Source organism: Sus scrofa, chromosome 2 (assembly GCF_000003025.6).
Source record: "Sus scrofa isolate TJ Tabasco breed Duroc chromosome 2, Sscrofa11.1, whole genome shotgun sequence".
NCBI classification, from domain to species: domain Eukaryota; kingdom Metazoa; phylum Chordata; class Mammalia; order Artiodactyla; family Suidae; genus Sus; species Sus scrofa.
In genome coordinates, this window is record NC_010444.4 from 33,637,837 (window position 1) to 33,664,308 (window position 26,472).

General features: G+C 37.0%; 1 protein-coding gene across 5 annotated transcripts in view; it reads right to left on the reverse strand.

The window, feature by feature from the left end:
• ANO3 (anoctamin 3) overlaps window positions 1-26,472 on the reverse strand; it is a 430,234-nt gene that overhangs the window by 19,097 nt on the left and 384,665 nt on the right. For all 5 annotated transcript variants that reach the window (XM_013987284.2, XM_013987285.2, XM_003122910.5 and 2 more), the window contains 6 exons: window positions 26,070-26,210; window positions 25,363-25,527; window positions 13,937-13,973; window positions 9,924-10,035; window positions 9,000-9,057; window positions 1,574-1,671 (listed from right to left, as the gene is read on the reverse strand). In XM_013987284.2, coding sequence (XP_013842738.1) covers window positions 1,574-1,671; window positions 9,000-9,057; window positions 9,924-10,035; window positions 13,937-13,973; window positions 25,363-25,527; window positions 26,070-26,210 — 611 coding nt within the window. The remainder of the gene's footprint in view (window positions 1-1,573; window positions 1,672-8,999; window positions 9,058-9,923; window positions 10,036-13,936; window positions 13,974-25,362; window positions 25,528-26,069; window positions 26,211-26,472) is intronic.

Here is a 26,472-nt window from a genome sequence, read left to right on the forward strand (position 1 = left end):
TATATATACATCTCTTCACAAAAAAATTCTGCCATTTATTGATGAAGCTAAATATCATTGGGTCATCTCATTTAAGTTTCATAAATCCCTTATTTTACAAACAAAAAAAATAACGTCTCAGAGAGGTTAAGAAAGTTATAAGCAAGAGGTAGAGAAGAAAGTTGAACAAAGTCTTAGTAATCTTATAGTCCAGTGATCTAAGACTGACTATAATTTATTTAAAACAATATTTTATGGCAGATTTCAGAGTTAATTTCACCTCTTCCACCCCCAGGTCTCTGCTCGGGGATGGCATGATAGTATTTATGGGACAATGAGTAGAAAGAGTCACAGTGCAATTTGATGACTAAGCCTGAGCTATTTATACCATCAATTAACTAACCAGTTTTTTCCCCCCATAGTAAGGAAATTCCTCAAAATTATCATGTTTTTAACTTCATTAGGCCTCAAAGCTTCCATACTACATTGTTTTATTTTATTTATTTTTAAAATATTCACAAAATATATATTTGACTTTTTTTCTGGAACATACAAAGAAATCTTACAAGTCAATAATAATACACAATTATTTTAAATGGTTAAGGACTGGAATATATACTTCTCAAAGGAAGGTATACAAATGATTTGTAATCACATGAAAAGATGTTCAATATCATTAGAGAAATGTATATTAAAACCACAGTGAAATACCATTACACAAACAGTAGAATTGCTAAAATGAAAACAACTGACAACTCCAAATGTTGGAAGAATGCGGAGCAAATGAAAATCTCATATGTTGTTAGTGGAAATATGAAATCACTTTGGAAGAGGATTTGGGGATTTCTTAAAAAATTAAGCAAACATCAACTATAAGACTCAGCAATTCTCTTCCTAAATATTTACTAAATACAAATGAAATCATAACCATATTGCTTTAAATACACTGTATTTCACTCACTTATGAAGGATAATAGGTTTTAATAGATGTAAATGTGGACAGTCAGGGTCCTTCTATGTCAGCATTTCACAGTTAAAATTTATCTATATGGACAAAATAGGATGCACTGTTTTGATGTTATGACAGAAATTCTGTCTAAAGGGTTTTATTGTTATTGCTGTTGTAACAAATGGCACAAAACCTGCCCATCCAGGATTTTAACTTTATATTTTTTGGGGGGAGGGAGGTGGAAGTGGAGGTTCTGCTTATTAAATAACAGCAATAACAACCTTGCTGTTTTGGTAGCCAAAAGAAACCAGCAAGTTATTTTGTCCTCAAGAACCTATACTGTCAATAATGTTTTAAGAACACCAACAAGTGCCTTAAGATGTTGAACAGTAGAAGTTACTCTATATCCATTATTTCCTTTAATCCTTACAACTGTTCTTGAGGTAGATAAAGTTGCTGAGCCTCTCTTATAGGTTTGAAAACTGAGGTACAGAAAGGTTGGTTGACTTACACATGGCCACACATCTAGTGAGGAGCAGAGTGGGAACTGAACCATCATCTGTCTGATTACCAAGCCCCAGTTCTTAAGAATGAGCCATGCTGCCTCTCTCTTTCTTCTTTGTAACTTAAAAATTAAGTACTCACGGGTATCCCAGTTCCATGAAATTGTTCCATATTTGCTTCAAAAACATGATAACTCCCATCTGGAGACAGAGGTCTATCAAACAGCCACTAGGATGACACTGAAACAGAACAAGGGCAATAATGGTCTTGCTCTTCTCAGTTTCCCTAAACACCCTTGCCTGCAAATCATAGAGCAATTGAAAGTCACCTCAGATCAATGTATAAAGAAAATAAAAATAAGGAAGAAATAGCATGTGTGAGGATACTTGATAGGGCAGTTTTTAGTAATCCTATTGGAATATTGAACAAAATGATAAGAGCAATAACAACAACTAACTTTTTTTTTTTTTTCATCTTTTTGCTATTTCTTTGGGCCGCTCCCTCGGCATATGGGGCATATGGAGGTTCCCAGGCTAGGGGTCGAATCGGAGCTGTAGCCCCTGGCCTACGCCAGGGCCACAGCAACGCAGGATCCGAGCCGCATCTGCAACCTACACCACAGCTCACGGCAATGCCGGATCCTTAACCCACTGAGCAAGGCCAGGGACCGAACCCGCAACCTCACGGTTCCTAGTTGAATTCGTTAACCACTGCACCATGATAGGAACTCCATCAACAACTAACTTTTAATGAGCACTTACTACTGACAAACTCTGTGCTAGTCACGATTACATTTAATGAATGCTCTGGAATACTATATATCTATTAACAATCAGCTAAAAAATATTTAATTCTATGACAAATGTTTATATTTTTTCATAAAATTTACTCACATTTAAAATGTACAGTTTGATAAGGTTTTTAAAAATTTTCTTAACTATAGTTGATTTGCAATGTTCTGTCAGTTCTGCTGTAGAGCAAAGTAACCCAGTGATACATATATATGCATTCTTTTTTTCACATTATCCTCCATCATGTTCCATCACAATTATCAGATATGGTTCCTTGGGCTATACAGCATAATCTCATTGCTTATTCATTCCAAATACAATAGTTTGCATCTACTAACCCCAAACTCCCAGTCCCTCCCACTCGCTCCCCCTCCCCCTCTGCAAGCACACGTCTGGTCTGTTCTCCATGTTCATGAGTTTGTTTCTTTTCTATAGATACATTAATTTGTTCCACATATTAGATTCCAGATATGTGACAGCATATGTTTATATTTTTTTAAATGTTTTTTTCTTTATCTCAAACTAATTGTAAATTTGTAGAAAATTTGCAAAGATAGTACAGAGAGTGCCCATGCACCCCTCCCCCAGTTCCCTTCACTGACCCTTATGTTACCAAGGTATATTGTCAAAGCTAAGAAGTCAACATGACTACCTTGTGATTAACTAAACGCATATCCTTAACAATTTTGAGTACTGCTGGACAAGCATGCTGTTGTAATTCCCCTAGTCTTGGTTTGTCTGATGTTTTCACGTGTTTAGAGTGGGGTTATGGGCTTTGGGATAAAGGCAGAGCACAGAGGTGAAGTGCCATTTTCACCACAGCCCATCAGGGCTACATGATACCCGCTGATAGCACTAATGATGTGAACCTTTACCACCTTGTTAATATAGTGTTTACCAGGTGTTTCTACTGCACAGTTACTCATTTTCCCTTTTCTCTATTTTATTTATTTATTTTGTTTTGTTTTGTTTTTTAGGGCCACACCCATGGCATATGGAGGTTCTCATGCTAGGGGTCAAATCAGAGCTACAGCTACCAGCCTATACCACAGTTCACAGCAACACCAGATCCTTAACCCACTGAGTGAGGCCAGGGATCAAACCCGCTATCTCGTGGTTCCTAGTTGGATTAGTTTCTGCTGTGCCACGACAGGAACTCCCCCTTTCTCTCTATTTGATTCTTTAGAAGTCGCTCACCAGGTCTAGCCTGCTCTCACGATGGGGGGAATGTCTGTCTCCCAGAGAGGAAGAATCTACATATATTATAATGTATTTTAGGTGATAAAAGTATGCCACAAATTAGTTTTTCAGTATGATCCCAATTTTGCCTTTTCTGTATTCCTTTACTTTTTTTAGATGTTCAGTAAAAGTTAGCATGAGAAACCCACACAAACAAAAATGCAGTTACAAAGAAAACTGCAATCAATATGTTTTGCTTGAAAACTTTGCACTATAGAGGATATTTGGGTAGGAAAGCATGGGTTTTTTTTTCTTTGGAAATGGGTTCATGTCCTCCTTGCAAGGATGATGGTCTCTATAGCTTTGATCTACAGTTTCTATTTCGATCAAATCAGTACCAGTGGGATTTCAAAGAGAACAAAAAATTAGGACACAAAGAGCTTGCTTTTCTGGTTCCAGCCCAGTAATTTAAAACTCCCAAATCTGAGCCAGAGACAGAGTTTGCCAGTAGTAATTTTTATTGTGTGGAGAAGTTTTAATTCTTCCATCCAGGAATGCTCCTTCTTTCTAGGATGAATTTAGAACCCCCTGAACTCTGCCACATACATACCATAAGTGGATTTGGTAGAATATCTGAGGCAGAATAATTACTAAGTTACAGAGGCAGATAACAGCTCATAGCTGCAGGCTAAAACTCTTCATTTTTGTAGAGAGACTCAGACAGGCAAATTAAGTTGTCCAAGGTCATGCAGTCCTAACTGGTGATATGGGAATGAAAGCCTTGGTCTCCTGTACCCTAACCCACTGCTCTTTTACATAATGCTAAAGATGAATTCTATTTACCAAATGTGTTTGTTATCTTAAAGGACCGTCTTAGCAAAGAATATTATTATGTGGGAAGGGAAAAAGAAGCCCATCACAGAACCACAGGACTGGAGAGCTTTCCACAATGCAGGCCAAAGAGAGGAGGCTGGACGACAGGCCATTTATAATTGTTGAAATTAAGCCTTGATGGCTTTGTGATTTACAGGGCAGAGATGGAGATCCACCAGTTTTGGCGGGCCTGCCTTCTCACGTAATGATTCCCTTAAGCTAAATCTAGTCTTTCAATACACCAATATTTCTTGGTTAAGAAGTCTACATTTGAATGAGTAAAGGGAGTGGATGAGTATGCAGGAGACCCAGGCTCACATTCCCACTGCACCACTCAAACTCATACGACCATGGACAACCCAGGCTGGGTACCTTCAGGTACTTTTCTCATTTGCTCCTCATGAGAGAGCCTGGAAAGATGGGTATTGAAATCTTTGTTTTCTAGATGATGAAGCTAAGTGGCAGAGAGTATTATCAGACGCCAACACCCTTAGTCCTTTCACTTCATTCACTCTGGTAGGTTTACTCTCAATTCAAGTTACCTGCAGGAGCCAGTGATCATTCAGCAATCTCATATCAAAATCAATTTCTATTAAGTTCTCCACTGTGTCAACATGCTACCCCAGTGGTGGCTGGAAAGAGCAGGGATCAAAGCATAGATTCTAGACTGCCTGAATCAAATTGATGACTTCATCAATTTATAAGTATGTTTCTATAGTTGTAGACAAATTTTAGAACTTCTCTAAGCTTCTGTTTCCTGTAATAATAGAATTTTGTGAGGATTACATATATTAATTTATGTAGAACGCTTAGAACCAACTGTTGGAATGTGCTGGCATACAGTAAGTACTCACTGAATAGTAGCTATTATTAATATTTTTAGATAGATTTACATATATAAGATATTATAGTATAGTAAGAGGGAAGTCTAGTATAGCCAGTTCATATATTCTAAATAAAATAGTACTTTTTTCTTTTTGTATAATGGCTACCACTACTTATGGCAGGGACCTTACAGGCATGATCCAATTTAATCCACCTATCACCAATGCTACTGAGATAGCTATTCCTTTTTTGCTTTTTCCTTTTATGGCCGAACCTGCAGCATATGGAAGTTCCTGGGCCAGGGGTAGAATCAAAGCTGTAGCTGAGGCCTATGCCACAGCCATGGCAACCTGGATTCGAGCCGCATCTGTGACCCATGCCACAGCTTGCAGCAGCTTGAGGCAACACTGGATCCTTAACCCCATCCTCACAGAGACTATGTTGGGTCCTTAACTTGCTGAGCCACAATGGAAATTACTGAGATGGCTCTTCTTATCAAAATTTGCAAAAAAAAAAAAAAATTAAGATTTAGAGATATTAAGATCATGCATTCCAGTGGAGCAAAATTAAAATGTAGAATGTAGACTGTTAGACTCCAAAGACATAGTTATGTTCTCTTCTTCAAGACTATTAATATAATCAAAGAAAGGAAAAGGACTTCTTCATTTATACACCCCATAGTATCCAGCAGAGACATAGGATAGACTATGTCAATAACTGTTTGTTGTATGATTGAATTCACTGGTTCAATATTGACCTTCCATCATGTATAGTTTTTATTTCTACACTTCCAGGATTTCTAAGGTCTACCACAAATCTATATTTTCATTTCACTGATTTTTTTCAAAATAAATAATCCTTTGTTGGAAAATATGGCTATTACTTATGTCATATATGTTGTGAAAAATAGAGGGTGGTTATGGAACATTTTTCGGGATACAAGTATTATAATTGTTTCCCTGGGACTCTCAAGGAGGAATCATGGATTCCAATAATTTCACAATTAAGAATAAGAATACTAAATTAAATAAAATTATTGGTGCTAGTGGCTGCTGAAGTGGCATCAATATGCAGCTCTATCTGCCTGCGACCTGTTTCCCCCCCATCCTTGCTCACTCCAGATGAACACCCGTGGAAAAAAGTAAGCCTTGCTGCACCTACCCTCTCCGCCCCACACTGCCACCCCCATCACCCAGGTGGGTGGCTGAAAACCTTTTTGCAGATGTAGTCATACTTCTGATATATGAAAAAAAACTGCAAGTTTGATTTGGGGACTTCCTGGAGCCTAGGACTATGAAAGGCCTTAGTTTACCTTAGCCTAACAGAACAATACTCAGGTAGCTATAGAGATAGAGCATTGATGTGTATCATCTACACTATAGAGAGTTCCTACCACAATTCAGGGACTGTGCTAATTGTGTTATGCAAATTATCTCTTATCTATTAACAGCTTTGCAACCTAAGTATTACTATTGCCAGTTTACAGATGAGAAGACAGATATTCAGAGAGGTTAAATTCAGGGCAAATAATTAATAAGTAGCAAGATTAACACTGAGTTTTCTATGATATAAAGCAGATGTTCTCTATGAAATTTGGGCTTTCTCCATTTATTCCAATCTACTTTTAGAAGACTCTAGAGAGACAACATTTTTTTCTTTGGTCTGTTAGGGCTACACCCATGGCATATGGAAGTTCCCAGGTTAGGGATCAAATTGGAGCTGCAGCTGCCAGCCTACACTTAACCACAGCCACAGCAACGCAGGATCTCAGCTGTGTCTGTGACCTACACCACAGCTCATGGCAATGCTAGATCCTTAAACCACTGAGCAAGGCCAGGGATCCGACTGGGTGTCCTCATGGATACTCATCAGATTCATTACCACTGAGACACGACAGTAACTCCAACAACATTAATGAGAGATCTGAGTTTTGGGAGACTTTTTAGATAGAAACTAAAATCTTTACCCTCAGATTTCTTAAGTAATCTTTTCTTGGCCTCACTCTAAATTATGATCTCCTGCTAATGCTAACATATATTAAATTGGATCTTACATTAAAATAATTGAAACAATTTGAATCAAAGAAAAAAAATCTGACACTGAGACTGAACAGAGTCCAGAAATAGACATGATTTCAAGATGTAAAATCTAATAAAACTTATACTCATTTTTCTGAGTGACAAAATGTATTATTTAGTAAACGTATGGCTGCCATTTGGGAGAGGGGATGTCGTGATTGTTCTTCATACCAAAAAAAAAAAAAAAAAAATCCCATTTGGCTAAGATATCAATATTTAAAAAAATAACATTAGTTAAAAATGCAAAGGTGAATTTTTAAAATTTCCCAAATGGGAGTTCCCATCACGGCACAGTGTTTAACGAATCCGACTAGGAACCATGAGGTTGCAGGTTCCATCCCTGGCCTTGCTCAGTGGGTTAAGGATCCGGCATTGCCGTGAGCTGTGGTGTAGGTTGCAGATGTGGCTCGGATCCCACGTTGCTGCGGTTCTGGTGTAGGCCCGTGGCTACAGCTCTGATTAGACCCCTAGCCTGGGAACCTCCATATGCTGCGGGAGCGGCCCTAGAAAAGGCAAACACACACACACACACACAAAAATTTCCCAAATGAAGAATTAATTTTTTGGTGATGATACAAATTTCCTAACATGTTAACAGCAGTAACTTTTGAATTAGAAAATGCCATATAGTTTTGTAAAAAATATATCAAAACAAAAAAAAATTAAAAGATATATAAGAAAATGGGAGGAGTTCCCATCGTGGCTCAGTGGTTAACAAATCCGACTAGGAACCATGAGGTTGTGGGTTTGATCCCTGGCCTCACTCAGTGGGTTAAGGATCCGGTGTTGCTGTGAGCTGTGGTATAGGTCACAGACACGGCTCAGGTCCTGCATTGCTGTGGCTCTGGCGTAGGCCAGCGGCTGTAACTTCGACTAGACCCCTAGCCGGGGAACCTCCATATGCTGTGGGTGCAGCCCTAGAAAAGACAAAAAAAAGACCAAAAAAAAAAAAAAAAAAAAAAGGAGAGAGAAAATGGGAAACATATCTGCAGCACTCCTGAAAGATTAGAGCCTTTTTAAAAAAATAAATTATTAAACAGAAAAACAGTTTAATGAAAATGAACAGGAATAAAACACACACAGAAATCTGAAATGTCATCAAACATGAAAAATATTCTCTATCTCACTTATAATTAAAGAACTGAAATCAAAATAAGATATCCCTTTGGGTTATTAAATTGGTAAAAATTTAAATGCTTCTCTTGGTAAAAGTCTGAAGCAGATTCATACGCTCTAGGTGGGAGTTGGCATTTGGGAGGAGAGTTTGTCAGTCTTAGCAAAAATATACAATATTCTTACCTTGTAACATACAGATACTATTCCTAGACATTTTGCTTCCATGACATACATACTACAAATCTATAAAGAAATATAAGGCTTTGAAGGTACACCTTTTTGTTTATAATTTGATATGTCAAGCAATATTTCTTTCAGACTAAATTTTCCCTGCTTAAAAGGAAACCAAACATATTTAAAAGTTTGGAAACCCATGTAATGAGTAATAATAATTTCCAAGAAAAGAAAATTTTGAGATCTAAATTTCTGGGCTTTGAAAAGGGAAGAAATGGTTTTGATAGAAAATTTTAAAAAGCTGAGGTCAGGATCTTGGGGGTTAACCTTTAAGTACACTCTCTTTTTTGGAAAGACCTGACTCCTTCATTTCTGAACCCATAGGAACTTTCCTTTATCAAAAACCTGGCTTTGGCACACCTGAAATTCCCTGTGGCACCCTTCTTTCTTTCTCTCTTGCCCCTCCTCCTCCCACAGTCATTGGCCCATATCCATGCTCATCCCCACACCCACCCTCACAAGATTACTTACTTCCTCCAGTCTCCATCGGTTAAAAAGTTTATTGTATTTTCCTGGGTGGCCTACAAATCTGTAAAAAGCCATTTTAGTTCATTAGCATTTATGTGGGGTGGACTGAAGAACACTTACTAATGCATTACAACAAGTGCACGTGTGGGTAGATATAAATGTTCTTGGAGCAACTTGTCCCCAGACAGTTGACTTAGGCCATACTTCCACATCAAAGGACCTGACTTAAAAAGGAAAAATGATGTGTGAAGTCAATACCAGTGGGTTGAGAAAGTACAGACCAATCAACCGAATGAAATTTCCTCCTTTCACCTATGGAGTTTTAATTTATTATTGACCTAGTTAATGAATATTAGTAAGATGTGCTGAACTATTTAGTTTAAAATGTTTCTAGCTTCAGAATGTTTCCGTGGCACTGGTAGGAATGGTAAGCATTCAGTGAACTAGAACCAGTAGCTTAATATGCTTCTTTTTCATATTTTGCAGCAAATTTAGGGGAAAAAAATTACTGTGATAAATACAAGATCCCATACTAAGGAACTGTAATCTGGGGTTACACAAAAATTATTTTCTTATTTAAGAAAATCATTAATAATGACTGGAGAGTCATCATTCAACCCAGATATGGCATATAGGTTTTATTTATTTTATTGAAATACAAACTATAGGTGATTTACAATCTTATGTTGCTTCCAGGTGTACAAAGTGATTCAGTTATACAATTTTATCTTTTTATGCCAACTTTAATAGGGAGTGGCAGCGAGAAGCACTGTACTGAGAAGTCTTTTGATTTGAAAAAGCATGTGAATTGATTGGGACAGTTTTCCAAGGCAGAGAACAAGAATTTGTCGAACTCTGTTAACTGGCAATGGAACTGTTGACAATCTTTTTCACTCTTCAAAGTTAATGTGTACGAGGTTGACTTACCTGCCCAAAAAGAAAGCAATATAAAAGATAGAACTGTTTAAATTGACAAATTGGAAGAGGAACATCTTCAGAGCAAAGCTGTTTTCCCATTCAGATTCTGTTCGAGGATATTCTGAAAGGAATATATGGTGAGTTTACACAGATGAGTGAGATAAATAACAAGAAATATGGATACAGAATCAGAAGTCCCATGTTCAAAGTCTGGTTCTAGTCATTCACTAGTTCTGTGAGGCACCCAGTGTCTCTGACTTCTAGTGTTGACATCTGCAAAAATAGGAATGATAATATCTATTCCACTGAGCTGATGAAAAAAATCCACTGAGATAATCTTTAGACATTTCCCACACAGCTACAAAAGTACGATGCTTGTTATTATGATATAAATATTTTCAGGATTCTCTCTGCTCTTGTCATTTAGAGGTAACCAGAAGTATTAGATCAGATTTATAGTAAGTATATACATATTCTTTTTTGCATTTTAAGACCGCACCCATGGCATATGGAGGTTCCCAAGACAGGGGTTGAATTGGAGCTACAGTCGCTGGCCTATGCCACAGCCACAGTAAGGCAGGATCCAAGCTGTGTCTGCAACATACACCGCAGCTCATGGCATGCTGGATCCTTAACCCACTGAGTGAGGCCAGGGATCAAACCTGCAACCTCATGGTTCCTAGTCAGATTCATTTCTGCTGCACCACCACCAGAACTCCATATTAAGTATACTTAATATAGGGACCTAAATTGTCCACACAGTGAAAAAAAGAGTATTTTGTATGCAGACTGAAATGGAATGGTAAAGAGAAAAGAGGGCTATGTCAGTCACAAGAACCTAGTTCCTATCTCAACCCTATACCTGATTTGCTGGTAATCTTGGGAAGGTCTCTTCACATTTGTTGCAATCAATTTTATAATCTATGAAATGAGGAATTTAGACAAGATAACTTTAAGAACTCTGTTGTCTCTCAGATCTTATGTTTCTAACTTTTCAAGCAAAATGAGACAAAATAAAATAAAACAAAATGAAATAATGAGACACACTGGATGAAGATGGCAGTATGTACTGCAGCCTCTGCTTCCACTCAGTGATAGAAAATATATATGCACATTTAATATATATTATAATCCAACTGAAAAACCCAAGAAAGGTAGAAAATAGATGAGAGCTGACTTAGGGAAAAGATAGGCCACAACATATGCATGAGCAGAGCCCTGACTTAAGAGGAAACAGGTCCAGAGGAACTTGAAGCCCAAAGCAGAAATAGGAGGTTTGTGAAAAGGTGTATGAAATCATGACTATCATATGGACCTGGTAGATTGTTTATCAGTATGAAGTATCTCCCTTTCCCCCTCAAATATATACTAAATTTTACTTTGCCTAATAATAACATGGTGACACTTGATTTCATTGTTACTGTTTTCTTAATATAGATGCTCTTATTCTTGAACTGTTCTCTGTTTGACAAAATAGAAACTCTTTTCATCAGTTGGCTTAATTTTGTTTCCTGGAATCCAGGTTTATTTTTATAAATAATTAATATTATAAATAAATCACAGTTCATTATTATAGATTATTTATTATTTGGCACAACTGATAACCATCCTGATTTAACTCTCAACAATTGTAAAACTAAACTAAGAAAAATTTCACTTTGGATCAAATATTATACATATCTTCTCTAAAAAAACCCAAATGTGACAGAATTGAAACTTCAAATTGTGTGTGTGTGCTTGAAGAAAAAAATATTTGGACAAAAAAGAAATCAAGAAAGAAATTTTTTAAAAAATCTTTTAAATAAAACAGTATGTGGCCTCCTCTAGAAAGTAAAATTTAGTTTCTAATTTAATGCATAAATTTGCAAGCCCAAATTACACAGAATATATTTATATTGTCTATGTATTTATATACATACATATACATGCTATTACATTATTTTAAACAAAATATTAATATTTTATTAATGTAAATTAAGGCAGTTCATCATTATTAGTTGACAGTTATGAATCTACAGGCATTATGGTATGAGTTATACATGGAAAAATAACGTATCAAGTGAAAATTTTGCTACTTCTGGTACTTAGCACAAATAACTATCCTTTTTCCTAGTATGAATTATGGTCCCCCAAATCACTTCCTTAGATGTGTGTCCATCTTAAGTATAAAACACTTTACAAGCAAATAAACATAAGGAATTGGAGATAGAAGAAAGCTTTGAGACAGTCTAGTTCAAGTGATTCACTATTCAACGGATGAAACTATAGCTCGGAAGATTTAAGGAACAATGAAAATGATGAAAAGGATTGTTCCCATTTTGGGAGCACTTGCCATGTGTCAGGCAGACAAACCACAACAATGGTGAAGGAGGAACCGTTGTCATTTTTATCAATCTCTTTTTACCAATGAGGAAACTGAGACTTAAAAAGAAAAAAAAAGAAAGGAGGAGGAGCAAAGGAAAAAGAAGAAGGAAGGAGAGAAGGAAGAATGGAGAGAGGAGAAAACTTGCTCATAATCATGGAATTTCCAAGTGATCACATCTTCCCAAGAAGGGCATGAACTACTAGGGTCTAGTTCTTCCCTCTACACAATGGTCCCTCTGCTGTTACTTGTATTTGGAATGATATAGTTATTTCACCATAGAAAGTGGAGTCTGTCACTTTCTATGACAGTAATATTTTAATAGAGTTTAAATTCTACTTAGTTAACTTAATTATCTTGGTTTCCTTTTCTATGACCTAGGGATTCTACTGTGATCGAACTGTAATGACAATAAAACCAAATAATGAAGGACAAACGTTTAGGTTAGCACTGTGCCTGGGCTTTGGTGAGTTCTCAAACAATAGAAGATCTCTGCTCAAACAGCTCTGGCATTCAAATTTTGGACCTGCACACTGGGGGAACAAAAATTAAGTTTGAGAGTAAGAAAAAGATGTTTCCTGACATACAATGTTTTGAGAAATTTACTTTTCAGGTAGCAAGATCAGAAATTTTGTCAAGACAGAAGAAGCATAGAATCCAAAAAGTAATGAGAAAAAGAGAAACTGAGAAAAAGAAGGTAAAAAGGAATTCCCACAGTGCCTTGCACAGGCCCTGAGAATAACCCACTGAAACTGGAATAAAATGGTGGGTTCAGGAAGGACGACTCTAAGAAGAAAACACAAGGAGTGCAATACTTGGTATTTTTTAATGTATTTAGAGAGAACTTAGAGTTATGGCAGGAAGTTTGGGGTACATTAAGGAAAGTATGTGTAGACAATTCAGCAAAACGTATGCTATTATTAGCTTTATGAAAATACAAAGGTTGTATAATAAAGGAAGCAATCACAGTTCACACCACATGCCTCAGATACGAAAACAATTCCACAGAAATGTGATCTGAACACTAATTATTCATACTTTGGAAGGAAGAGAGATAACAGCTTGTGTGTAACGGGTGATGGATGTGGACACGTGTGGGGACAGGGCACTAAAGGGAATAAAGACTTAAGTTCTTGACTTTTCTGTTGGGAAAGCAATCACTTCCCAAAGCTGGAAAATTCAAGAGTGCCAGTAGTAGCAAGCTATTTAGAAATAAGGTAGAGAATAACAAAAGAAATTGTTAAAATTGCCTAAAGCAGTCCCTCAGGGATATGGAAAATAATAATGGAGAAGGACTGGTATTCATTGTAAATCCCTTAATACTCTGTTGCTTTTTAAAGTGTGTACATGGAATATAACACTGTGATAAAAAATAAATACTGGGGGGAAAAAGCCAAAGAACTGACAAAGTAAGGGAAAAAAGCAATTCCAGGAAGGGAGGCCTAGGTTTGCTCATTTCTAGTTAGGAGATTTTCTAACAATATACATTGCTTCTCTATAGTTATGCAATGCAGTCCAACTTCCCTATGTCACTTCTTTCATTTTTATTGACAATTATATAACTAAAGTTGACATTAAAAACGTTAAAGTGCGTAAAGCAACTACAGCCTGGTATGCCCATGTTATACTCTAAGGAGTGAAGGAAGAAAAACAGACTTACCTAAATTAGTGAGAAGATAAGCAATTTTTTCATAAGCCTGTAATAAGAGAAAACAAAGAGTGAATGTCATCATTCTCTTTCAGAAAAGGCTGTTATTTACATTATTCAAAGAAGCATCTAAAATGTATTCTAAAAAGTGGCTACATGTCTAATTAAGCAGAAGCATGTTTAAATCTTACAATGCAGTGCTTTACATATACACATACACATGAAATGCATGTGAAAAAAATATGTTGTAAATATGTGTATATATACACACACACTTGATTTCTGCAATAACACATCTTTTCTGGTAGCTATCTCTACTTCCATTTTACAAATCAAAGAAATGAGACATTAAAAAAAAAAACTAACTCTGATTTAACTAGTCATTGGATTACCTGGAATTTGATCACCAAATTATATGTGCTTTTTACTACTCTGGAAGGCTAAGTGGCAGTATGATTTCTTTATTATTGGTAAAGAATTTTCCAAATTATGAGAATGACAGTAGATAAGGTTGCATTCCTAAGAAACAAAATTGGTTTGATGGTTATTGAAGACAAGAGTCAGAAGTCAAATTATGTTGGATCTGCAAGCATACGCATAATAGGTTTTAATAATATTTTTCATATTCTGCCACCTTCTCCTGCACCATTGTACTCTGTCCACCACTCATACAGACTCAAGGAAAGAAAACAGATTTCATAATATTCTAAGTGAATATAGTTGAGACATATTTACTACAAACAGAAGGGTGATATGTGATTGTGGCACATTTATGTGCATGTAAATATGGCTCTAAAAGCTCATAATTCACAAATTATTCTTTAATTATGAATTCCAAAACCATGCCTCTTGGAATGCAAAATCAAAAAGTAGATATCTGGATACGTTAAAATTCTTATACCTTCCCTGACTCTTTTCAAAAGAACTATTGTGATTATTCATTTTAGACATGATTCAACCCACCTTTTCCTAAGATCTAAAGCGTTATCTTGAGAAAGAGAGATTATATTGAGTACAATAGTCTCATTCTATTCCTAGTACAGTTAACTATGCACACAACTTATCATTTTCAAATTTTAGAACAAGATTCGCTTGAATTCATCAGCACCAAAGTTATCCTGGTTTTGTTCTCTTCCATGCCCCATTATCAAGTAAGATGATGACAGAAGGGTCCCCAAAGAGTACAGTAAGATAGGCTTATCAATCAACAAATAGTACCGGAGTAACCAGTGTATCCTGGGCATTAAATTAAGTGCCTTCATGGGGATTGAGAGAAAATCTTATTTAAATAACTTCAGTTTAGAGTATCTATGTGCCAAGCAGTGGTTTCTAATACACTGTTACTTAAGTTTGTCCTTACAACAACATTATCAGATAGATATGTTACATTTTGCAGAACAGGAAACTAAGGTTTAGAATGTTAAGTACCTAGCCTGAGATAATACTACTAAGCAAGTAGCAAAGTCAAGATTTGGTTTCAAGGCTCTCTTGTACTTTCTATGCTATGCCTTGTCATACAAACTATTTCAGATTTCTGTCTTAATACTTAGCACACAGACCTGTCTGCAAGCCTGGGATGGGAATAACTGCAGCTGATGCCCCAAAGGATTACAATATTGTGATAACCTTTGGAGGAACATTATGAATCACAAAAGATATCTGCAGATATCTCTTGGAAAGCTCTCTGGGATACTGAGGAGCCTGAATCATCCAAGGTCCAAATGACAGCCAACTGGCATCATCGTGATGATGAGTTTTAAAATTAATCCATTCAGGGTGACTTGTTAATTCACCCACAAAGTGTAGGAAGAAACCATAATTTAAATGTAGCCAACTGTATAGTGCATCTCAGCAATCACATTGACAGGGCAAGTTGTATGTGTGTTTGGTAGAATGGATATGTATTCGGGGGAAGAGAGAGTAAGGGGCTTCAGGGTCAATTGCTCTAGTCACTATATTTTATAATGTAGTATATATAGTGTATGTATGTATCTGCACATTCACACATATATATCATTTTATATATATATATGTATGCAATATATGTGTGTGTGTAAAATACATACATAAAAAATAAAATATATAAAACATCATGTTGGGGAACCTATGCTTTTAAAAATCATTCATGGAATTCCCTTGTGCACTGGGTTGAGGATCCAGTATCGTCACTGCAGCAGCTGTGGTTGCTGCTGCAGCATGGGCTCAAGCTCTGGCCCAGGAACTTGCACATGCTGCAGGTATGGCCAAAAAAACCATTCACTAGAGCATTCGGTAAGCTGATATTCTCTTAGTCATACATAGTAGGTTAAAGTGTTTATTAAGAATTTCTAATGGGTTGGGTGCTATTCAGGGAACTAAATAACAGTGTACCATAGTCTGGACATTCATGGAACTTGAATTCCAGTGCTCAAAGACAAGTGACAAAGAAACATATAACAAGTGACAAACATAATTGTCCAGGAGATGAAAAGTACTAAGAGGAAAGATGAAACAGGCTGATGGACAGTGTGGTGGTGGCAGAGAGTGCTGCTTGGACGATAGTCAGGCAAGCCTCTCAGGTAGGGTGGCATTTGAGCAGAGAGCTGCATGGTAGGAGGGAGCCCAGCAGCGAGGGGCTGAGCTGGGAGACACAGGAATAGTAAATGCAGACACCTGAGCCTGCCACAGGCTTGGTGTGTTTCATGAAGGACAAGAAAGTTAGAGGGGACAGGGGTGGGGGCAGTAAAAGGGCAAGGTAGTTAAGAGGTGAGTCAGAGAGATTTCAAAGGGAATCACTTTTTCAGGGCCTGGTGGGTCATGGTGAGGACTCTGAATTCATTCAGAGATAAGAAGTCATCATCTCCCCACTTATGCTTTGTTTTGGGGGGTTATGCAGAAATCAGCTGGGAAAAATAAAAGCAGCAAAGGCAGAGAAAGGGCAAGGTTGTTGTAAAGGGGCAAATTAAGGCGTTCTACACTTGTCTTAATGCTCTTCACTCTGAGTCAGAGGCTCACACCTTCATGGTACAAAGGAGCTCTAAATAGACTTTGGCAGAATCAAAAACAGACTGCAATTTTCAAGGAATCTTCCTTTTTGACTTTCTAGAAATCATGGAGAGACACGCCAACAAACTGAACAAATACATTTTGAAAAAGCCAATCCTCTTATTAAATGAGTCATGAGGCCCTGCTTCCTTTCTAGGTTAAGATGTGTGGTCCAACAGTGTGATCCACTGTATTCCATAACAAATTATTTACTTTATAATTACCAGTGGAATCAGGTGGTAAGGAAAGTTAGGTATGTTTTGAGATCTTTGGGGACAGGCCCATGAAAGAAACATGTATGCTGTGGACTCCGGAGATGGAAGTGGATTAACAATGTGGCAGAGTCCCAGCATAGAATACTTACATTAGCCAAGTGTGTTCAGGCTCCTTTTTTTTTTTTTTTTTTTTTTTTTTTTTTCTGGCTGCACCCAAGGCATGCAGAAGTTTCCCCCGGGCCAGGAATGGAACCTGCACCACAGCAGCAACAACACCAGATTCTTAACCACTAGGCCACCAGGGAACTCCAGGAGTTCATCTCTTTATTGATGATGCTGAAATGTTTTTCTTTTTAAATTTTATTTTATTGTCTTTTTTGTCTTTTTAGGGCCACCCCGAGGCATACGGAGGTTCCCAGGCTAGGGGTCAAATTGGAGCTGTAGCCACTGACCTATGCCACAACCACAGCAACTTGGGATCCCAGCCAAGTCTGCGACCTACACCACAGCTCACAGATACGCCAGATCCCAGACCCAGTGAGCAAGGCCAGGGATCAAACCCGCATCCTCATGGATACTAGTCGGGTTTGTAACCACTGAGTCACGATGGGAACTCCGATGAGATGTTTAAATTGGCTTAATCCCAGCTATTTCAAACTACAAGAGTACTTCTGTAATGTTTCTATTTTTTCTTAAAAATTACACATTAACCATGAAATCAAAGAGCTGTCATGCTACTGCAGCCTATTCTTAAAGGTTTGATTGCCAACCAGTGAGAATACATATTTTTTTGAATGACTGCCTTTATTTATTTAAAATAACTTTTTTTGTTTTAAATACAATAATTTATTTTTATTTAAAATTTTATTAAAATATTTTTGAAAATATTTCCTGATGATGGTAACCGTGCTATTTATGGTACCTCCAGTAGCATAATATTTTCAGGGCCAGCAAATTAAAGATGAAAACAGGGGGATTTCCCGTCATGGCGTAGTGGTTAACGAATCCGACTAGGAACCATAAGGTTGCGGGTGCTATCCCTGCTCTTGCTCAGTGGGTTAAAGATCTGGCGTTGCTGTGAGCTGTGGTGTAGGTTGCAGAGGCGGCTCGGATCCCGAGTTGCTGTGGCTCTGGTGTAGGCCAGTGGCTACAGCTCCGATTCGACCCCTAGCCTAGGAACCTCCATATGCCACAGGAGCGGCCCAAAGAAATAGCAACAAGACAAAAAAACAAAAAAACAAACAACAAAAAAAAGATGAAAACAGGGGAGTTCCCATTGTGGTGCAGTGGAAACGAACCCTACTAGTATCCATGAGAATGAGGGTTCCATGCCTGGCCTTGCTCAGTGAGTTAAGAATCCATGCTGCCATGAGCTGTGGTATAGGTCACGGACGTGGCTTGGCTCTCACGTGGCTGTGGTGAAGGCTGGCAGCTATAGCTCTGGTTCAGCCCTGGCCTAGGAACTTCCATATGCCTCGGGGTGGCCCTAAAAAGCAGATAAATAAATAAGAAAATAGGATGTAATTTGTAAAGAACAACTCCTGGTTTCAAATTTTGCCTTTGTAGTTTTTTAGCTTAATTCCTGGTAACAGATGTTAAAGATAATAACATAATAAAACAGTTTAAGTTTTAACTGTTAAATTATTTGCAATTTATCTTTGGAAGATGTGGTTTCTGATATTGGCTGGATATATAATTTACCTTATATCCCTTAAGTCAGTGATTTCACAGGAGTTCACATCGTGGCGCAGCAGAAATGAATCCGACTAGGAACCATAAGGTTGTGGGTTTGATCCCTGGCCTTGCTGAGTGGGTTAAGGATCCAGCGTTGTGCTGAGCTGTGGTGTAGGTTGCAGACGTGGCTCGGATCTGGCGTTGCTGTGGCTCTGGCACAGGCTGGCGGCAACAGCTCTGATTAGACCCCTAGCCTGGGAACCTCCATATGCCGTGGGTGCGGCCCTAACAAGATAAAATAAAAAAATAAAATAAAATAAAGTAAAATAAAATAAAATAAATAAAATCAGCGATTTCATAATGCTATTCTGGGTACTTACTGGATCATAATCACTTGGAGAATATTATGGAAATGTTTTGTTTTAAATACAGATTCTGTAGTCCCACAAAGAAATTGAATGGGATTCAAGGATTTGTAGTTCTTCAAAAGTGTTTCAGGTGATTTGATGAATAAAAGAACAGGAAACAATCTTTAAGTTGCTTTTATGATCTATAAAATGGACTTGACATCAAATTTTTATCATCTTGACCCTTATTTTTCTCCTGATTGGATACTTAGGTGTGTCATGATCCACTTGTTTTAAAGATTCAGAGAACATATATTCTTTAATTATTAGTTTGAATGAAAATAACAAGAATACTTGAATGACACTGAAAATATAATTCCGATAACAAAAATAATTTTGACCATATGTGATATTCAAAATCTTAGGATATCTGGAGAAGAAAAAATGTTTAAAATGCATTCAAAAAAATATATTCTAAATGCCTTTTAGGCATTAGGCAAAGACCTGAAGATATGAAAATGAGGAAACTACAGTCCTTCTCATGACGGGTTCATACCCCAATGGTGAGAGAAAAGGCAGGCCCCAAGCACTGTAATGGAAGAGTATTCACAAGAGGGATTGCTTAATTCTATCAAGACCATCTGAGGAAGAGGCAGAATAGACAATGTCCAAGTACTTGGAAGAAGAAGGAACACAAAGCAGAGATTATTAAATTCTACACATGAGATTGCGGAAAAGCTTTCTGAAGGAAGTGATCCTTAACTGGAATTTTCAAAGATGAAGAGATATTCTCCAAGGAGACAAAAAAAAAAAAAAAAAAAAAAAAAAAAAAAAAAAAAAAAAGAAGGTGGATAGAGAAAGAACTGTAAACCAAGAAACAGGAGTGTGAAACAGCAGAATGCCAGGGCGCAAGCACTGCAGGACTCCAGTCTCCAGTCCTGCAGACTGGAGCGCAGGGTGTGATGGGGAGGGGGCAAGAGGCAACCTTGGACAAGGAGAGAAGGGAAAACTGGCTTTAGATAACGAAATCCCTCCCTCCCATGCCATTTATATCAGAGGCAATGGGAACATGCTATACAGTTTCCAGTGCAAAATAAAATGATGAAATTTTTAACGGAGAAGGACCCCTGTAGCAATCATGTGAAAGGGAGATGGGAAAAGTTAACCTTTAGAAGACAGGGAAGCTAACCAGTTAGAAGCCTGCAGCAACAGTCCAAGCTAGACGTGACAAGTGGCCGAGCTCAGAAAGTAGAAGTGAGGATGGTGAGCAGGGAATGGATAAAGGGAGATGTTATGGAAGCACAATTCGCAATAGTTACTGATATTTGTCCAAGTGTTGCATGAGGAATGACTTAAGGTTTCTGGCTGTGAACATTAAACATGAAAAGTTCTGACTTTAAAATAATTGCTTGGCTGCTTTAAACTATTTTTTCATGTACCCATTTCATAATTTCATGCATATGGCTTATAGTTGAAAAGCATATTAGATTAATAGACTATTTTGACTGAGGCTAAATCCCTCATTTGAGAAATATGGCCGCAAAGAAGTCACAAAGTCAATTAAGAAACAAAGTACATTTGTATGATCGGGATCTTTAGTGTTGGTCTGAAAATCACAATATGTAGCATTTGGTATTCTAGGCGTATCTTTCTGGTGGCATATATATATATATATTTTTTTTTTTTAATGGGCATGGCTGCAGGGTGTAGAAGTTCCTGGGCCAGTAATGGAACTGGTGCCACCGCAGTTACCCAAAGCTACTGCAGTGACAATGCCTGATTCTTAACCCGCTGTGCCACAAGAGAACTACTGGGTGGTACAATTTTTTTAGAGTCTGATATTTTTATATTAATGGTATTAATCCATTTTATTAAGCCCTTAAATGAATCCTGTGTGTTCAGGTGAGTCAGAAAGACTGTTTAATAACATGTGAAGTGCCTTAACATTCTGAGTAGGAAGAGAATACATAATTTCAGAAGGGCATTATTTTTTTTATACTGATTGAATCTGAGAAATAAAACATTCTTTTCACATTTGTTGAGTCAGTTGTATAGCTTACTTCCTTTATGCTAAATCCATTTAAAAATCTTCCCCTGAATTAGCTGCAAGGGCAGAGGAGAATCTGTGTGGTCTATTTCACTTCCACTGATCCCTGAATCTTTATGCCAAAATGATCAAGAAGTAGAAATAAACATTTAGAAAGAGAAAAGTCAGCTCTGTCTTCTCCAGGGAACTATGCAGGCTTGTTTCATAGCACTAGGCACTTAGCTGGGCTCTTGTATTTAATTAAGTAGAGCTAATGGGATTTTAAGGATCTCAAAAGATTTTTTTTTTTTTTTAAATGATGAAAATAGTACTCTCCTCGCTGGTCTGCTGAGGTCTTTGTTATCTGTAAAATGCAAGTACTTTGGAAGAAAGAATACATTAAGCTTCATCAAAAATATAAACTTAGAAGTTGTATCTGAGCCTATGAGAAAGAGGAGTATGTGTAGGAAGGTCAATTATGATTCTAAGGGAGAGGTGGCAGCTGAGGAAAGGGATTGGAGTGGGAGAAGAATCAAAGGGATTGGGGGTTGAGAAGAAACTGGAACAATATAAAACTGGAGTTAAATTTCAATTTTTGCAATATCAGTGTGATAACAGAAAGAACCCTTTTGTAGAAAAAATGAGGGTAAAACTTCCTATTTAATTCAAATGCAGTTCTGATCATAACAAGTTCTTCAGCTTAAGTGGAAGGATAGTTATTCCCCTGGGTAAGAACTAAGGATTGAACTCTGGACCTAGAAGTTCTGTTCCCAGAGCTGTCATGCTTGCCTTCCCAAGCAAAAATTAATTAACCACATTTGGCTTCTTCACTTTCTTTGTCTGTGAAATATTTCCCATCTTCAAAAATATTAGGCCTCATTAATTCACTCAAGATGCTTTTAAAGATCAGTAGGTTTGGGGAACAAATTGCAAATAAACACAGGAACAGAGGGTACACCTTTGAAGGCAATAACAATTGATGGGGGGTGGGTATTAATAGACATGAAACCATCGACATTGATCATCTTCAATGGATACAAGGAGTTTATGGTAGGAAGGGAGAGAGTGGCATCTGGGGTTGAAAAGTGACTTTTACCTAATATTTTAAACAAATTAAAATATTAAATACTGTCATAACTTTTACAATAACAATGTCAATTTTAGAATTCAGTGCTAAAAATGAACTTTAAAAAGAAGAAAATAAAATTAAAACATAGAAAGGAATAAGTAAGATTCTGGAAAATTAGCATAGTTTGTGCATGAATTAAACATTTCCAATTTTCTTCTGTTTTATACACATATTTGATAAAAAGTCATAATACGCAGATCACTAGAAGCATATTTGATGTCATCTTTCAGTACCCCTATGTATTTGCTTTATCATCCTCATTTGAAAGATCGAGAAATTAAAGTTCAAAGATATCATGTGGGGTGGTCAGGATTACACAGGTCAAGAAGCAAATCTCTCCTTTGCCTGTGTTCTAAGTCCACTGCTTTTTATAACGATACTAATTTAAGGAGCTGACAATACCAACTGATAAAAGGCTGGGCAGTGTTCAGAGAAACAGGAGAAGGGGAAAGCATAAATGAGAACAGAAGGAAGAACAGAGTGTGTGGGAGGGAGGGGGCACATGCATGAACATGCTATACTGTTACTTGGTCACTGATAAGCCTTTTCTTTACTTGATGAAAGACAAAATTTTAAAAATGACTCAAAGTTGTTACCCAGGTGACTGTGGGTTTACAGGTGACTCACACATGATATAAAAATAAAGGACATTCCAACTTTGATTTTTTCCAAATTTTATACCATGATAGAATGTTTTAAAAGTAAAGATTATTTTTCTTTTCTGATTATAAATCAAAGCCTACATATGAGATATATGCTTGAATGAACAGGAAAAACATCTATGAAATCAAGCATTATCCCACTCCTGAGATACAATCACTATTTACATTTTATTGTTGCTCTTTATACTTTCAAAATGCAGGTGTGTTCCAATGGCAATCCAGTGAAATTGTATGTTCATATAATCGTATATGTCATGTACGTAAATAATATTAACATTTAAAATTCAACCAGCCTCCTAATGATAAGAAATGGAATTAATTTAAGATCAGATTAGTTGATTGCTAGTGCTAGTGCTATCTGGAAATAACTATTTAGCCTCCTTTTCCTTAGATAATTAGATCAACCACGATAACCTCTGTCCACTGGAAAACTGTCAGATAATACTGGTTTCATCAGAAACAATTTCTTTCACTATCTTCCAGAATATTTAACATAAAAACAATAAATATAAAAACCTACAATGTCCATGCTGTGAATGGCTCCTTCTTCGCTGTCATGATTGTGCAAGCTATACCACCTTTCAAGTGCCACTACACAAACCTCTCAGTCCTAGCGCTGTATTTTTTTAATGTTCATTGTTCACTTTAATCTATGAGTCAAAAGCATAAATGAAAATACTGGTATGGCTTATTTGGAGCACATCAAATAATATTCTCTTCTACAAATTAAATTAAATTTGAAGAAAGCAGACTCATATAAGAAAATATTAACTACTGTCCTTGCATTAAAATTTACCCATTTCTTACAATGACTATTCACTTTTCTCTTAAGAACTTCCTTGATTATTTTAAACTTAAATAAAAAATGGTTCCAGTCCCCTCCTGACAAAACACCGTGTAACATCAGTGTCAATCCACACTTGGAACCAAATACAAATGACCTGTTGATGATATCAACATCATTATTTGTGTATTGGTCAGCTCTCCACATAACTTATCTCATCATGTACATGTATCGGCAGTAAATTAATATATGCATGGATTTGAGGTAAGTTATTTAAGCTCTCTGAATTTCAGTTTCCTCATTTACATAATGGAGAGACTATAGACCTTGTGGTATTGTTGGAAGAAGTAAAGGAAAGATTATTCTAAATGTGTCAATCAGTGCCTCCTGTCTTCGGAGAAATACGACCCCATCCATGGACCTTGCTGAAGAGGTACATGTAGGTACAATATTGCCCTCTCAGCCACAGACATTTGGTTCACCAGTCAATTGGTAAAAGCACTATTTAGCCAATGAGATGCTCTCTCTGAGAAATTAGCACAATGAAACACTGGAGAATCTAAGGTAAATAAGCTGCAGAGCTGACCAATGTGGTCATGATGTTAGAGCCAAGGAAGGTAACAAAAGCATAGCAATGCTGCAGCACAGTGGACTCTGAATGGGAGGTCACAGTTAGGCAGATAGTCTCTTCCTGATAGAACAGAGCAGATTTGTAAACACATCTTGGAGAAAAGAAAGAGAGAAAGAAAGAAAGAACGAAGGGAGGGAGGGGGGAAGGAAGGATGGAAGGACAGAAGGAAGGAAGGAAGGAAGGAAGGAAGAAAGAAAGAAAGAGAAAGAAATAAAGAAAGGAAGAAAGAAAGAAAGAAAGAAAGAAAGAAAGAAAGAAAGAAAGAAAGAAAGAAAGAAAGAAAGGAAGGACGGACGGAAGGAAGGAAGAAAGAAAGAAAGAAAGAGAAAGAAAGAAAGGGAAAGGAGGTGGGGGGAGGGAAGGAGGGAGGAAGGAAGGAAGGGAGGGAGGAAGGAGGGAAGGAGAAAGGAAGGGAGGAAGGAAGGAGGAAAGAAAGGAAGGAAAGGAGAGAGGGAGGAAGGGAGGAAGGAAAGAAAGAAGGAAAACAGTTAGTAGACCCATAGAAATAAAAATGAAGTAGCTGCCTAGTTATGTCTTATGGCTTCGTTTTCAAACAGATTCTTCTGTATTTTTCCAATAAATTTTCCTCTGAGGTTGAATTTGTTGGGATGGTTTTCTAATCCAAACAATCCCTTATTTGAATGAAAAGAGCATAGCACCATTTCTAGCACATACTAGACACTCAATGAATGGAAGTTATCACTAAACAAAATTATAAACTCACAGAGCTAAAAAGACAATACAACTATCATTGATTTTAATTTTTAAAAATCTACCATGTAAAGCACATAGATGAAATATTTTCTATTAAACTAAACTGTCTTTGCCAGAAATGACGCTTGGTCTTATTTTGGCTTCCTGTAAATTCAATCCAAGAACGAGGGAAACACAGACCTCTCTCCTACCCATCCCTTTTATACTTATTGAAAAACCGTTAAATACTTACAAGATTCAGTGCCATAATGATTACAAAATTGATACAGACTGCAGCAGCTGAGGTTGCAAACTGCCAGTGTTGTTTGATAAAATTCCACTTGAATGATGCAAACTGTTCCATGACAACCAGGCGATATACCACAACTGCGAACACTGCAGTGATCACCAAAGAAATCTATAATGTGGAGAACCAGAGAAGACATCCACTGTTTTTTGGATCGTTAACAAAACAAAAGTAATGCCATAGATCCAATACACTGACCCAAAGACCTAAAGAAACTTACTTTCCCAAGAAAGCATACATACATTAAAACTTTTCCTTTAAGGAACTAAGTGACATTGGAGTCAAAATAAACAGTATAAGATTTCAGTTGTTTCAGAGTGAAATACTGTTCAAATTTCCAGTTTCAAATGAATGCTTGGTTTTAAAACGGAATATCTAATTCTAGTTAGACTCATATAATTACCATGTTACCTTAGATGATCTTTGTCTCTCCCAAAGAGTGTTTTATTTAAGGGTATGCACAAACTTCCATTGTAATTACTCCATGACCTGCTGTGATTTTTTATTTGTTTAATACTATGTCTGCATTAGCAAGGGTTTTGAACAGGATACAGTTTCTTACATCCTCTGGGCTACCGAATGATTTGGTATCCTAGAACTTCTTTTTAAACCTGGAATTCCACAACATTCTGAAACTGATGGTTGGACTTTACCATGAAGAATATTCCTGAGATAGAAACAAGAAGACGAGTGACTTTGTCTGAGGAAGGCTGATGTGGTTCGGGTTTTCCACTGATGGGATTCACTCTCTCCATCTTGTAATACTTTGCTTCAAACTGGGGACGAAGTGTTTCCTGTGAGCAAAAGTAAAGTTACCTAAATATCTAAGTCATACATTTAAAAATAAATCCTTTAATAGCTAACACAAAGTTCCTGGAATTTGGCCTACTTTTCTATCAAGTCTTGGCAAAGAGGCAACTTTTAAAAAATAAGATACAAATGGTTTTCCAAATAAACCCGAAACTGTATTTTAATTAGCACAATTTTCCACTAATGAAACATCATAGAAATGCTTTGAGAAAATTACATATTTCATCTCTGATCTCTACTATCTGC